Source organism: Hippocampus bargibanti, linkage group LG11 (genome assembly GCF_051943395.1).
Source record: "Hippocampus bargibanti isolate YZ-2025 linkage group LG11, ASM5194339v1, whole genome shotgun sequence".
In the NCBI taxonomy this organism is placed as follows: domain Eukaryota; kingdom Metazoa; phylum Chordata; class Actinopteri; order Syngnathiformes; family Syngnathidae; genus Hippocampus; species Hippocampus bargibanti.
Window position 1 is genome coordinate 14,367,658 of NC_142744.1, and position 14,271 is coordinate 14,381,928.

The 14,271-nt window shown below is 40.9% G+C and overlaps 1 protein-coding gene across 1 annotated transcript; it reads left to right on the plus strand.

Moving 5' to 3' along the window:
• The first annotated feature begins 1,802 nt into the window (after positions 1 to 1,802).
• Positions 1,803 to 13,755, plus strand: elovl1a (ELOVL fatty acid elongase 1a). Its single transcript, XM_089008390.1, has 8 exons — positions 1,803 to 2,096; positions 4,137 to 4,218; positions 6,460 to 6,650; positions 6,728 to 6,808; positions 9,806 to 9,862; positions 9,961 to 10,066; positions 10,152 to 10,291; positions 11,550 to 13,755. Exons 2-8 carry the CDS (start codon positions 4,158 to 4,160, stop codon positions 11,880 to 11,882), a joined length of 969 nt encoding a protein of 322 aa, XP_088864516.1. The 5' UTR covers positions 1,803 to 2,096; positions 4,137 to 4,157; the 3' UTR covers positions 11,883 to 13,755.
• Positions 13,756 to 14,271: the final 516 nt, after the last annotated feature.

Genomic DNA, 14,271 nt, shown 5'->3' on the forward strand with positions numbered 1-14,271 from the left:
GCGCCAGCATGTAATAATGAACTATGCAGTGTAATATTTGTGACTTTTTAACATAGTCGAATACGCCATGGGTCAAAATGACCCAAGAATTATTTATTGTCGTACCCGAAAAAACAACGTTAAGAGGAGAGCACATTAACAAGCACGTACATTAACAGAGAACAAAAGATTTGTGTGCTGCTTAAAAAAAGAACATATAATTCAGGGTACAAGCTTTTTTGAAGTAGGTCTAAAATGCTCTTTTTTGTTGTTGGTTGTATGACATTCTCCAGTTCAATTAGCAATATGATGACTTGCACTTTTGTGCACAATTGAGTTATTTTGGCTCAAGGCCTGCATGTGCGCTTGTGTCAAAGAATATAAACAGTAACACACCCTCACTCTTGCACTCGCGTGCTCAGATTCCATTCGTGTCTGGTGTTTTTTTTTTCTTCTTTTGGGGAGGCCACAGCTTCTAACGTGCAGGGCGGGTGAGGGTGGAGTAAGGGGGCATCTCGTCTCGGGGAACTGGTTGGACCAGGGCAGGTGGAGGGGTGGGGGGAAACTTGTCACCGGGTAGGACGATGGAGGGACAAAACACTGACATGTGTACTGTACCATGTGTGTACCACATGTGTGTATAGTGTGTTTGTGTGTCAGTTCATGACGGAGACCTGAAAAGCATCACCTTTGCCCTGACTGCAGGAGCGGTCACAACTTTACATTCAGCAACATTTTTTTTTTTGGCTAATGACACCTGAAATCTGTTGAAATTCTTTGCTTCTCTATGATTTAAAGCCTTACTTTTAAAACTCATTCCCTTTTTTAAATGTTACGACAGACTTCAGTGCCGAAATTGAATTCCATCCCCTTGACACACTAACCTCAAACTGGGACCCTAATTCCATCCTCCAATATTTCATACTCATAAACTTGTCTTGGAACCCTAACCATATTTTATACCCTAAGCTAACAATAATTTGAAACCCAAAGCCATGCTACAAACATTTTCTAAAAACTGTCATTTGAAGACCTAAACCTTGTTGGAAACACTTTGCCTGGTTTGAAATCATAATTTGAAAAACTAACCCGAATGCTAACCGCTAACATTTTTGAGACCCTACTTTGACACCCTAATCTAGTTTTTAAATGCTTATTTAAAAACCCCTAACTGGTCTCAGACACCCAATTACATTTTTAACTTACTTTAAACATAATAAGTAAATCTAACCCGATACTGTCTTGAAACCCGAAATGGATAGCTAACCCTCTTTTGAAACTATAAACCTGGCTGGAACACCTAACCCAGTGTAAAAACTTTCATTAGAAAACATACTTTTACTTTGACTTTGATAATCCACCTATCTTGAAACTGTAAAATATCCTTAAAACCTTTACGCAGTCTAATAAAAAAAACATTTTGAAAACCATGCCCCTGTTTACCCAAAGCCCTATCTTCAACCCTAACTGAGGAACCTTAAACCCTGCTTTAAAATGTAATGCATCATTTGAAACTCTAAAACTGTCTTAAATCCTTCATATCCCTAATTTGAAACCTTGAACCGGTCTTGAAACCCTAATTTGACACTTGAATTTGCGCTTGAAGGCAACATTTACAGGCAAAACGAACAAACTTGTTTCTCATGTAGATGTACATGTAACAATGGGCCTTTTCTTCGCTTTAGCGGGCCTTGGCCTCTTTAAATCCCGAGAGCCCCTCCCACTGGCCCATTGATGAAGTCGACCAATCACAAGCAAGCTGATTGAGGACAGGTAGGCGGAGCATCCCAATGAATCAGGGTGTGGTTCTGAAACTTGCATGCACCCTACTACTTTCAGAAGGGCTTTAAATGGAGTAGAGTGAATGACCTCCCGTCCTATTGCTGACCTGATTCCGGCGCAACTGGAGTCCTCCCCAGCTCGACCCAAAGCCCACTTCAAGTGTCTGTTTGGAATATTGTACGACCGAGACTCGGCGGGTCGTGGATCTGGAGCCGGAAAGTGTCGCTGCGGTTTGGCTGGCTTCCACCCGCTCCTCCTCACTGACCGGTTTTGGGGTTTGATTGCCTGAGCGCCCGCCCTGGCTGTTCCGGTAGCAAGCGCTGAGGATTCCGCAGGTGAGTCAAGACCTGGATATGATTCAACTTGCAACACCTTTGTACACACTTTTTTTCACTAACTTGTACTCAACCGAGGGCAAATCGGGGAAGATGCATTGACGAGGCACGTATTGTAAGTTTGTGTTTGGTTGGAGTAAGAACTTTATGTCAGTGATGCCCAGAGTTGTTTTTGAATGTGGACTTTATCAGAGAGTGAGAGGATACATTGAAAATGGCCTCACCTCAAAACAACTTTATTTGTAAAGCACTTTACAAACAATCATGGTTGCTTACAAAATACCCCACATGGAGTAAAAATCAGACATACAAAAGCAAAGACAGTTGAATATATCAGTGGCATAAAAACAGTACACATTATAAAATATTAAACACAATGCAGGGACTTATGCAAAGTCAAACGTTAAAGTGTGTTTTAAGCTACATTCTATGATACTTGTTTTATATGTTTTTAAAAGCAATACCAAATTGTATGAAAGTTTGTTAAAATGTCTTTTAAATTTTGAGAAAGGAATTGTGCAATACATTTAACCATTTTAGTTAAATGTTTAAAAGATGGTTGGTGTTTTATATTAAACAATTTAAATACAGTCTATATTTTCATTTTGTAAAAAAATATCAATCGGAACATTTTATTGTACCCCAAAATGTGTATTTTTTGTGAAAATCTCATTTCTTAATTTTTTTTAATTGTTGAATAATTGTCAACTATTCATAAATTTGAGGGAAATTATATTAAAGCAATGATTAGACATTAAAGGACATTTCCACAAGAAGTACTTAAAACATTTTTAACTTGAAAATTCATCAAACTTTTTTTATTGTTCCACATATACAAGGCATCGAAGTTGAATGTTGAAAGATTTTGTCTATTTACATTTTTTAATTGAATGTCAAGATAATGGAAACACATGAAAAATGACATTTGAAAAGTTTAAACATGTGAATGGTTCTTTGTATGTAAATGAATTGAAAATCCCCTCCTTTTAATGTATTCTTTTACAGCACGTGTTCATCTTCAATCCATTGAACTGCTTTTCGTAAATGCCGATGTGACCCTTGTCCTCCCATTCTGTTGTACGCAGCCCGAGGGGGGGGGGGAAGTCTCTCCATCGCTGATTGATATTATGGCAAAGTATGACAGCCACTATGTAGCTTTGAATTTCCCGTATAACCGGAAGGAAAAAGGTATCCTTCACATTTAGTTATTTTCCAAAATAGATCTCGAGTACAAGGATGTGTACAACACTTCCCAAACTTTCCCCCGGTGTTCATTTGGCATTTGCACGCCCTGATAAACCACTGTCAGTCGGCTCCATGCGGGCCAAGAGCTTCGCCTCACCCGTCTGACTCGCTCTGTTAGTCAGTCGGGGAGTATTTCATTGTTCTCCACTGACGACGTATTTCCACATGAATGGCTTACTTCAAATCGAGTTGATATGAGACTTTTCGTGTTTACCTAATGGGGTTTCCTACCAATAAATAATATACCGTCGTCATTCTGTCCAAGCTAATAATAGCTTTTATGTTGAACTAAACATGGCTATTATTTCAAGGTAAGCAAATACAGTATGTGACTACATTTTGGGCGGGTGGATCAATATAATTATCAAGACCATGTTAATAGTGATATCGATCGCTATCAATGTCAAAATGTGTGGTATTAAAGATGATACATTTACGCTAATTGAAAAAAATGAAAACTATTAGATTGAATATAAATACACTTTTGCTAGTTGCAGATGCTTGATAATTGTCATTGATATACTGTAACAAGTGAAGCAAAATTTACAGCTAACGCTTTTCAATTTTAAAATGTATCCAAACGAGTCAGTGATGATTGAGCTCAAATATCTCAAAATAAAAACTTAACTTGAATAAATATGTATTAGAATTTGTATCATTTGTATCTAAATATAAGTAGAGTCTGACATTCATCCTTTTTTGATGTTGACCTGACATCGCCCGGCCAGAACCAACATTGGCCTTGATTTAAAATAACACTGAACACAATTCTCTGCGTATCACGTCTTGTTTTAGGTCAAGAGGGGAGCAGTCACCATGCTGCTAGAAGCTCTATCCAATATTTTGGAATTCTACGATGACCTGCTGTCCAAATGCGGTGAGTTTACGCTCCACCTGCGATGACGCTCTCGGATGAAAAAAAGCCAACAAACGCAACGTCAACGCTACCTCATTCTATTCACGCCTAAGCACACTGTCGAGTTTTGGGAGGAACCCGGCAAAACCTGTCGGATAGACATTCAGTAGAACCCCAAAATTACTTTTAAAGGGCAGAGGCAGGCCATGAAGGCAGGATTGAATAAATGTGTGAGCTTTCTCTTGTCTTCAAGTTAAGAGGTGATATGGAGGCTGGCTGACTCAAAAGTCAACCGCATTATAGTAATACAGCCGAGATGTGATTATGGTTTCAAAGTGCTGCTGTGTAGGAATAGGTGTGTTTTAATAGTTTAAAGCATATATGGAGGTTTTATTTAAATGATCCTTCTTTATTCATAATTTTCACTTAGTGCAAGTGAATCTGGATCCTGTCTTTGACAATAAACGAGGGTCAATGTATTTTCGGACAAAGGGAGAGCCATGGTCACCATTGTACCTACTGGGCAAGGCAGTTTTATTAAGAATTTCATACATCAAGTAGATTGACATTTAAAAGAAAATAAACCACAGTTTACTGAAATTACTAACATCTGATTGGAGGAAATTTGATCTGTATGTCACCAAGTACAGATGCTCCCCAACTCACGAACGAGATGCGTTCCGAATGGTCGTTCGTAAGGTGAAATCATTCGTAAGTTGCTTTAGTGCTCTATTTTCTATGGAATGTATGTTTCAGGATTATATAAGTATGTTTAAAGGACAACCGACGTCTCCGGACAAGTTGTGTCCATAATTTGTAAAATGGCTTCAAATGACTTCTACTGAGCGTATTTTAATAAGATTCCACCGCATATAGCTATAGTTTACATTTTAAGTCTTGTTTTTGACTTGGTGACAAGTCCGTACGTGACGTCACGAATGGAACGCCCCCTGACTGAAAAAAGACGCATTGTAGCGGTCCTTCCATCACGTCAATGGATTTTGCTGTACTTGTTTGGTCTGGGGACCTCGTGTTGCACACAAAAGCCGCCAGAAGAGGGCGTCCAAGCTCTATATAAGCAATTTATCATCCTGTGGAAACGGAGGTGGCCACAGGAGGTCGCCATTTTGTGCCTCTTTTTCGGTGAGACATTTGCCTCATAATGGCACAGAATAATCGATAATTTAACCGATTGCAAACATGTATGCTTTCCTCTTCAGAACTATCCCCACCTTACGAACGAGATACGTTCCGAACGGTCGTTTGTAAGATGAATTTGTTTGTAAGTTGCTTCAGTGCTATATTTTGTAAGGAATGTATGTTTAAGGCTAATATAAGTATGTTTAATGTTTATATACATATATTTAAGGCTCGTATAAGTAACCTGTATTGGTTTGTACCTTGATGTTTGACATCCATATAAGGGGGAGAGGGCTCAAAGGTTAGCTGCCCGGTAAACTAGCAGCGGCTCCGGGCATTGTCTTCTCGTCACGGCTAATGTATGTCTTCTCTGGCATTTTCTTTGATAAAAGACCAGTTTTTGAGATATTCAACAATAAAAATGTCTTAGCACGCTGCAGATACGTTTACACACTCGGGAACTGCGACGAACTGGGCAGAGGAAGCCGGATGCGGGGTGGAAGCTGGGCGAGCTCTCACAGCGCCTCATGTCAGTATTAGCGGCGGAAAGAAGTACTACTGGGAAAAAGGCACGCAATACAAAATCTGAGTTACAGCATCTTTGTCCGTACATTTTTTGAAATACCCGCAAAAATGTTCATATGTTCCGTCATTCGTAACTCGAATGTTCGTAACTAGGGGAGCGTCTGTACCTCAAAAGTATGAGCTATTGGTCAACATAAATTGATCGGCTAGCTTTCAATCCTTTTGGGTTTGGGATAAACGCCAACATATTGCATGATTATCATTGATCAAACAACGGAGAAGATTTCACTGTACATCATTTCTAAAGAATTGTGTGCAAGAGACATTTTTAACAACCAAAACTAACTTTTCATAGGTGCAAAATAGTCCTGCGATATGTGAGCAAGTGAAAATTGCCTCATAAAAAAAGGTAGAAACACATTTCTTTGCCCTCACTTACTATTTTAGTTGAACTAAGAGTAGGAAGGTTGAATCCTCTTTTTCTTTAAAAAAAAATATTTACTAAGCCAGTTGGCTTCGGCCACCGATATCTGCGGATAGCACTGTAATTTTTTGTTTTTGTCATGCTCACGAAATTTGTCCACGTGTGGTTTCCAGATGCCAGGGTCAAAGGTTACCCCTTGGTTCACTGTCCCTTCAAGATGACGGTACTCCTGGTGAGCTATGTCGTCTTTTCCATCTACTTGGGCCCTCGCTTGATGGCTAACCGCAAGCCCTTTCACCTCAACGCGGTCATGGTGGTCTACAACTTCGGCATGGTCGCCTTCAACGCTTTCATCGTGTACGAGGTACGGGGAATGCGCTATAAAATTTGGTTGAGTTGATTCGAATTCATTGTGGATGTGTCTCTTCCCCCGCCCCCCAGTTCATGATGTCCGGATGGGGCACCACATTCACGTGGAGATGTGATCTGATTGATCCCTCCAGCAGCCCTCAGGCACTTCGGGTAAGATATCAAATATTTATTTTATGAAAGGAAATGTATGGTATTTATTTAGCTATTTTTTTACATGAATTGAATATGAGGGATTAACTCATTCACTGCTAGACATGTGCAAAAATGCGTCCACTCCAGTGCCAGGGTTTTTGTCATTGTTACTTGAATTCCACGACCCACAGAATATTGAGTTTTAGGACTACATAAACATTTGATTCAGCGTAAGAAACCTTGAACTCTCTTCTTTCATTAGAAAAAAAGAGTTAATTCCTAAATGATATGGGTCTGGAGTTATCTGAGCCTGAAATGGGGGCGGCTGTCCAATATAATGCAGTACATACATATTGGTTTATATAGCGCTTTAATAACAACTGAAGCTGGAAGAAAGCACTAACATGGAAAACATAGAAATGCTCCCCTCTTGTGGAAAAGAAAAAAAACATTGCCAGAGGCCATGGCCAGCGCCTTATCGGCAACCAAGCAAGAAAAAACAAAACCCGAACAAATTCGGGAATGGTGCTCTACATTATATTTTCAATTCCCAAATACATTCGTGGATGGCAGTGAATGATTTAAAATTAGTTTTAAAAAATAGTAAAAATTCACCTTGGATCTGATTACTTCAAAGGCACAAACTGCTAAATAAAACATTTTACAGTCGCTGCTTGTCATAGTTTTACCCCTCCCTCCCAAGATAGTTTTGAAATTGATAGAAAATTGACAAATACTTTGTTTAAATGCCAAGAACAACTTACCAAAAGCAGGGGTCACTGAAGCATAGATGCCTAAAAAGAAATGATTGTTATTTTTGCTGAAAACATAAAAAAATCAATCTTTGCATTATTGGATCTACCATAAATGCTTTTTTTGCGTTACAAAAATATGTATTCTTGTTATTTGGCTTATACAAAATGTCAATAACACCAACAAATTTGCTAATGGAGCATTATTAAATTACTTGTAAGTTTGATTTGAAAGTGTACAACAAAGCAAAACCCTTTCAGAGGAATGCGACATTGTCCAACGGCAATTCGTCAGTGAAATGCAGTTGAGCAGCTCTTCCAATGTAATTGAATTGTCACAGCTGTGTTTGAACAGTTGCACTTTGTGGAGCAGCTACGTTGTGTTGAATGCTCCTCACAAGCGAGACGTGCATACGTGCATCTGCGGGTTAAACCAGTAAATAGATTGTTGCAGCTCACAGCCCAAAAAAACATCAGTGTTGTCTCCTACACATCCACTTAATTAACTCTTTAAAACTCCCAAATATCGACACGTGCTTTCTCAATTACTTACTGTTAACTCGATTGAGAGGCGTTCAATGACCGCCTCAAAAAAACGTAAATTAATAATGGTACCTTGAAAGGCACAGGGGGAAAAGTGCACTACACCAGAGTGTACAGCGAAGACACCATGAAACAAATTCTATGAAGGTTTTGTGAACACCATGCAAATGAATAATTCCTTTAACACCAACACAGCTAACGTGCGAGTTACGACCGGTGCGAGTTACAACCACCAGTACTTACGGACCGCCAGAATGTATTTATTTATTTATTTATTTGATTCTACGGCTGGGACCGCTACAGTGGCAGCCTGGCAACGCTGTTGAGATCTGCAGCGTGTTTGCGATACATTTGGTAGAATAAAGACTTGAGATGGTCCTATTTGTTTAAATTGAACAAGTAAGCACAGAGAGCAACCGCTTCTCTCAGCATTGTATAAGAACTATTTATTTTGTCGCTATCAAAGGATCACATGTAGCGTTGTGGGTGCGTTGCCAGATCCGCTCAACATTCAGCATGCCTCATTTATCTTGATTTACAAGATGAGGATACAAAATAACTGTTTCTTCACAAACGCGTACGACAATTTTGGCCAGCCAGGGCGTGATGGCACCGGCGGGGGGGGGGGGGGGGGGGGGGTGGCGATTGTCCACCAACACCGAGGCGAAAGCCGAGGCGGGTCGGCCGTCGGCGCTCGGGCGCGCGGGATCGGTGCGACGAGAACGGCGCGTCGGGCCCGCGGCACCACCGCCTCTGAGACTTTTTTGCTTCGCGAGCGTGTGTGTTGGGCGACCTCTTCTGGCTTCTCCGTGAGCAGGGAGAGCGATTTTTCAACAGCGCGCATGCGTGGCAAGCCGTGCTTATTTGGGTCAGCAGAACGACCCAGTAATAAAAATCGATAATACAAAATATAAAATGACACTAAAAGTTCTAAGATTTCTAATTGAACTGTCGGCAGTTTGGTATATGATAGTATTCAATAGAAAACTTAGGAAACTTGTTGCTTAAAAACAACAAATTGATATCTTATACTATTCTGTCGTATAAACCTCATGTCGGCCATTTTGAATGCATTTCGATTTACGACCGTTTGACTTACGACCGTTTTGTCGGAACGGAACCCGGTCGTAAGTCGGATGTTAGCTCTATAGACCATTCAGAATCAGTCAAATGTACTTTAACATCGTTCACTGTTGAAATAAGCAGATGTGAAAATATGAGCAAATTGGCAGCAAGATTAATCAGCAGGGCGGCCCGGTAGTCGAGTGGTTAGCACACCGGCTTCACAGTGCAGAGGTCGCCGGTTCGCGTCCCGGTCCGTCCTCCCTGTGTGGAGTTTGCACGTTTTCCCCGGACCCGCGTGGGTTTTCTCCGGGTCCTCCGGTTTCCTCCCACACTCCAAAAACGTGCATGGCAGGCAGATTGAAGACTCCAAATTGTCCCTATGTGTGAGTGTGAGAGTGTCTGTTGTTTGTCTTTGTGTGCCCTGCGATTGGCTGGCAACCAATTCGGGGTGTCCCCTGCCTCGTGCCCGAAGACAGCTGAGATAGGCTCCAGCAACCCCCGCGACCCTAATGAGGAATAAGCGGTACGGAAAATGGACGGATGGATTAATCAGCAGTATTTTTCGGAGACAAGCACACATAGTTCATTAACTGCATTCAACGAACAGTATTCAATACATGTCCGTGTCAAAAACTGTTCCCTTTCCTTCACTCAGATGGTGCGAGTGGCTTGGCTCTTTTTCTTTTCCAAGTTCATTGAACTCCTCGACACGGTGAGCATTTGTTTCGGTCAATGTTGTTTGTCGTTTGTTATTTATTATTATTATTATTTCTGCTGCGCAAAACTTACTCACAGTCGATGTTGTTTCAGGTATTCTTTGTGTTGAGGAAGAAACAAAATCAAATCACGTTTCTCCACGTGTTCCATCACTCGGTTATGCCCTGGTCTTGGTGGTGGGGCATCATGCTAACTCCTGGTAAGGACCGACTCCCACTCGTCACCACATACCTTAGCGTCGGCACCACCTTCTCAAAGATGATCGATATTTTCCACCATCTCAGCCGGGGGGATGGGCTCTTTCCATGCCATGGTTAACGCCACCGTTCACGTCATCATGTACACGTACTACGGACTCGCGGCGGCCGGGCCACGCTTCCAGAGGTTCTTGTGGTGGAAGAAGTACATGACCGCCATCCAGCTGGTAGGTTTTCCTTCACGTTTATAGGGTCATTTCTTGGAAGAATTTACCCTGGCTTTGGAATGACACGATGTATATGAATAAGAAAATATACACACTTTTATCAGTTAATGTATTAATTTAAGGTAAATTCTGTATTTTAAACCTTTCATCCACCCTGTAACCTGATGACATGATAACATGTCCATGGTTATAACCGCCCTCCCTGAAAGGGTTAATTCAAAAAAACATACCGGTACATGACATTATTTGGACTTTATATAGATTTATTTTAATGAATCTCGGCTGACTTGAATATGGCAACACTAATGGAAGTACAGCACAATGATGCCTCAGCTCACAAACTTAATTGGTCCCCAGAAAGTGTGCGTCAGGCGAAAAGTTTGTCTGCCAAACATTTATTTCCCACAAGAAATCCTTAAAAATTAGAATAATCCGTTCCCAGGTTGCCATAAAACACAATTTCCTACTAAATAAGCCTTTAAACTACACAAAAATACCTTATTTCATGTATAATAAACGTGCGATTGGATTGTAATTAAAGAAATAAACTATATTGTATAATAAAGTCGTTTTATTTACCTTTGTGATGGTCGTTGCTATAGTTGCCTCTTGATGATATACGAGTGAAGTTGACGTGCTTTCTCGGCGATAATACCCTCACTCACTGTCCCCTGCTAGCTGCTTTTCATTAATCCAAATCCTAAAAACGTTTTTCAACCTCTTCTATTACCTGAGATCGTTGCTTAGACAACACAGAAACACCCTTAGCCACACGTAGCAATGGTCGACTTAGCATACTGGTACTGGGACGCTAAGTCACACAAACGCACACCTCGTTCATGTTTTTCGATGATCTCCTTTTTCTGCTCGACCGTAATTTTCTTTTGTGTCCTCTAAAGCTTAACACTAGCCTGTGGTGGGATATTTTTCGGTCCCATAATAGCAAAAGTACTCCACTTGATAGCAAACCACGTCTGCACTAAAAGGGGGTGTGGAAAACTAGTCCGCCAGCCACCGTGGCGCTGTGTGGTTTGGTTCATCCACGAAAAATTAGTTTGTATGCTAAGATTATATTCCCGCCAATTGAATGTTCGTAAGGTGAAAAGTTTGTGAGCTAAAGCGTTCGTAAGCTGAGGTATCACTGTAAAAGCAATACAAGAGGATGAGATGTAATCAAATCAGCTCTATGAAGATTAAACCATTAAATTCCATAATTTCACAAGGCAATCTGTACAATTAGTTTTATTGTTTCACGCAGACACAGTTCATCGTGGTGTCGATCCATATCAGCCAATACTACTTCATGGAGAAATGCGACTACCAGGTCCCCCTGTGGATCCACCTGATCTGGATGTACGGCGTGCTCTTCTTCATGCTCTTCTCCAATTTCTGGCTGCAAGCCTACATCCGAGGCCAACGGCTCCCCGTCACCCGACACAAAAGCGGGCGCGAGCGGACCCCCCCGGCAACCCCATTAGCCAATGGCACCCACGGAACTCACCAGCACAATGGCAACGCCGACCAAAACAACCACCACCAGCACAGCCACACCAATGGCAATGTGCTATTGGGCAAAGTAAAGGAGATCTAACTTTTTGGGACCCTGAACTTGTCACAATGACTAGTACACCAATAGAATAACCAAGTCATTGGAAAGCCGTTTGAGCTTTTATTTCATGTCCAGCTTACATTCCACGTACTTGTAAATACTTCAACCTCGCTAGTAAAACATTTCAGCCCACTAGTAGAATGACAAGCAGGTGTCAGTTTTGACCTTCCGAAATGAAATGGAACCCTTCCTCATAAACTACTGTACTGCACTAGTAGCACTACTAAGCCCAACTAGGCTAGTGGGCATCGCATGCACTAGTAACCTCCTGGAATGGACTAGTAGCACAAAAATACCCAATAGTTGTTTTGGCTCAGAGTAGTGTGGCCTACTACTGTGCAGAAATTGTTTTTAAGCATTGTTTTCAAAATTCTTCAAAGGCAGTAATACACTCTTTGCCCTCACAAATAAGGCTAATCAGCACACAAGTTGAATGATATGAAGATATTTTCCGCTACTAGTGACACCTTTGACGTTCTAAGACACAAAGAAACCCTTCCTTGTGAAGAACTGCAATTCCCAAATTGTAAGTAGGCGTCATGCACGAGTAACCACTTCAACCCAAGTGTTCTGAAGGCTGTGCTTATATATTCTTCTTCTGGAAAGCTGTTTGAGCTACTACTTTCTAACTGCTTTACTAATGAACATTCGCGCGGAACTAGTACCTCTACTCAGTCCAACTTTTTTTGTTCCCTCTTAAACCCTGAACATGTCTACAACTATCGAGTAACAAAGCCTAGAGAAAGCCTTTTGATCATTTATTCAATAGCCTTGATATCAATCTGTACAAGTACACTCTATACTACGAGGGGAATTCAGCGCACTCACATAATCGATATCTGGTGGTAGTTCACCCCCCCCCCCCAACTACTGGATGACTACTAGTAATGTAATAGTAACTGTGCACTATTTGACACAGGTGCGCTTCTGGTACTGCTGGTGCAGCATTAGATACAATATTAACCAGTTGCATTTTTCATCGAGTACTCAATGCCGTCATTGTCAACTACTGCACAGTTTTGCCTCATTTTTGACTTTTACTTTTCCAACTTGTGTGTGGAAATGTCATACAGCAATGGGAGGGAAAACATTTTATTTATAAAAACAGTTCTTTTACCCAAGTTGTTCAAATAGTGCACTGAATCGTCTTTCTCGTGAAGACAGTGTTCTAGTACACGGAGCAAGGATGTGGAACAAAGGCTGACACGGCTTTGACCAGTCTAGTTTACAGTGATTGACATTGTTTGGACTTGATATGATGGCTTTGTTTTTGTTTCATGTTTATTTTGTTGTCAGTGATTTTTGTGGCGACACTGTGACGCACGCATGCTTTTGTACGCATGAAGGTCGGTGCTCCGTTTTCTCACAGACTGTGTTCCTTCATTGCCCATTTTGCGTTCTTCTAGTACCACTTTAGGCCGACAACAACCTCATAACAGTTTCCACTGAAAACTAGGATGGGTAAATAACCTGGAGGACAAAAAAATGAAAAGGCTTTCATTTGTACATGTTACATTTATAGATTTGTTTTGTTGTCATTTGTTTATTTATCTTTTGTGAAATAAACACGTTTTAGATATGAAGGTCAGTGTCATTTGGAAAGCAGTTGGTGGGTTGCACCCGGTCCGGAATAATAAGCCACAGTTTTGTATTTATTTTTTGTAAATTGTATATTATCATCTGATTGCTGAATTCTGCATATCCGTACATCACCCACTTTTGCCCAGAATGGAAACGTGCTTAAATAACAGTTGACATCTTTTTTGCCACACTGACCTGTGAAGAATTTTATATTAAAACCCAATGGAGACAGCTTCAGAAAGTTAACTGTTATTAAATCTTAATTTGATATGAAAACACATGACTGAGCTGAATTATATACAACAACGTGTTTGATATTTGATGCATTCTTTTACCACCACAATTCACAACAGTTCCCAGTGGTATTAAAGTCCAGTGCAAAGTGAGAAAGAGGAAAAAAAAGTGTCCACGAGTGTTTTTACTTTAATTTCCCTTTATATTTGAGGAAACTAAATCCCGTATTTTCCGGTGTATATGGCACACCCAAAAGCCTTGATTTTTGTCTAAAGACAGCCCTACTCCTTATACTAAGGCGTGCCTCATATGTAAAGCAGGGGTCTCAAACTCGCGGCCCGCGGGCCAACTGCGGCCCCCAAAAGAATATTTTGCAGCCCGCCTTGATATGAAAGATTGTTAGTGCGGCCCGCATGATTGATATGAAGAAACTTGTGTGTGTGTGTGGAGCTGAACAAACCGCTGAACAACCATGGAACAAACCACCATTTTGGAGCTACAGAGGGAATTTAATCACAGATTTGCAGACTTCCAGACTCACAAAGCCACATTTCAA

What these genes read in the sequence shown, in the direction of transcription:
- elovl1a (XM_089008390.1), top strand. Translation starts at nt 4,158, where the DNA reads ATGCTGCTAGAAGCTCTATCCAATATTTTGGAATTCTACGATGACCTG. An exon ending in TGACCTGCTGTCCAAATGCG is followed by an intron (nt 4,219 to 6,459) that starts GTGAGTTTACGC and finishes TGTGGTTTCCAG; the next exon opens with ATGCCAGGGTCAAAGGTTAC. An exon ending in ACATGACCGCCATCCAGCTG is followed by an intron (nt 10,292 to 11,549) that starts GTAGGTTTTCCT and finishes TGTTTCACGCAG; the next exon opens with ACACAGTTCATCGTGGTGTC.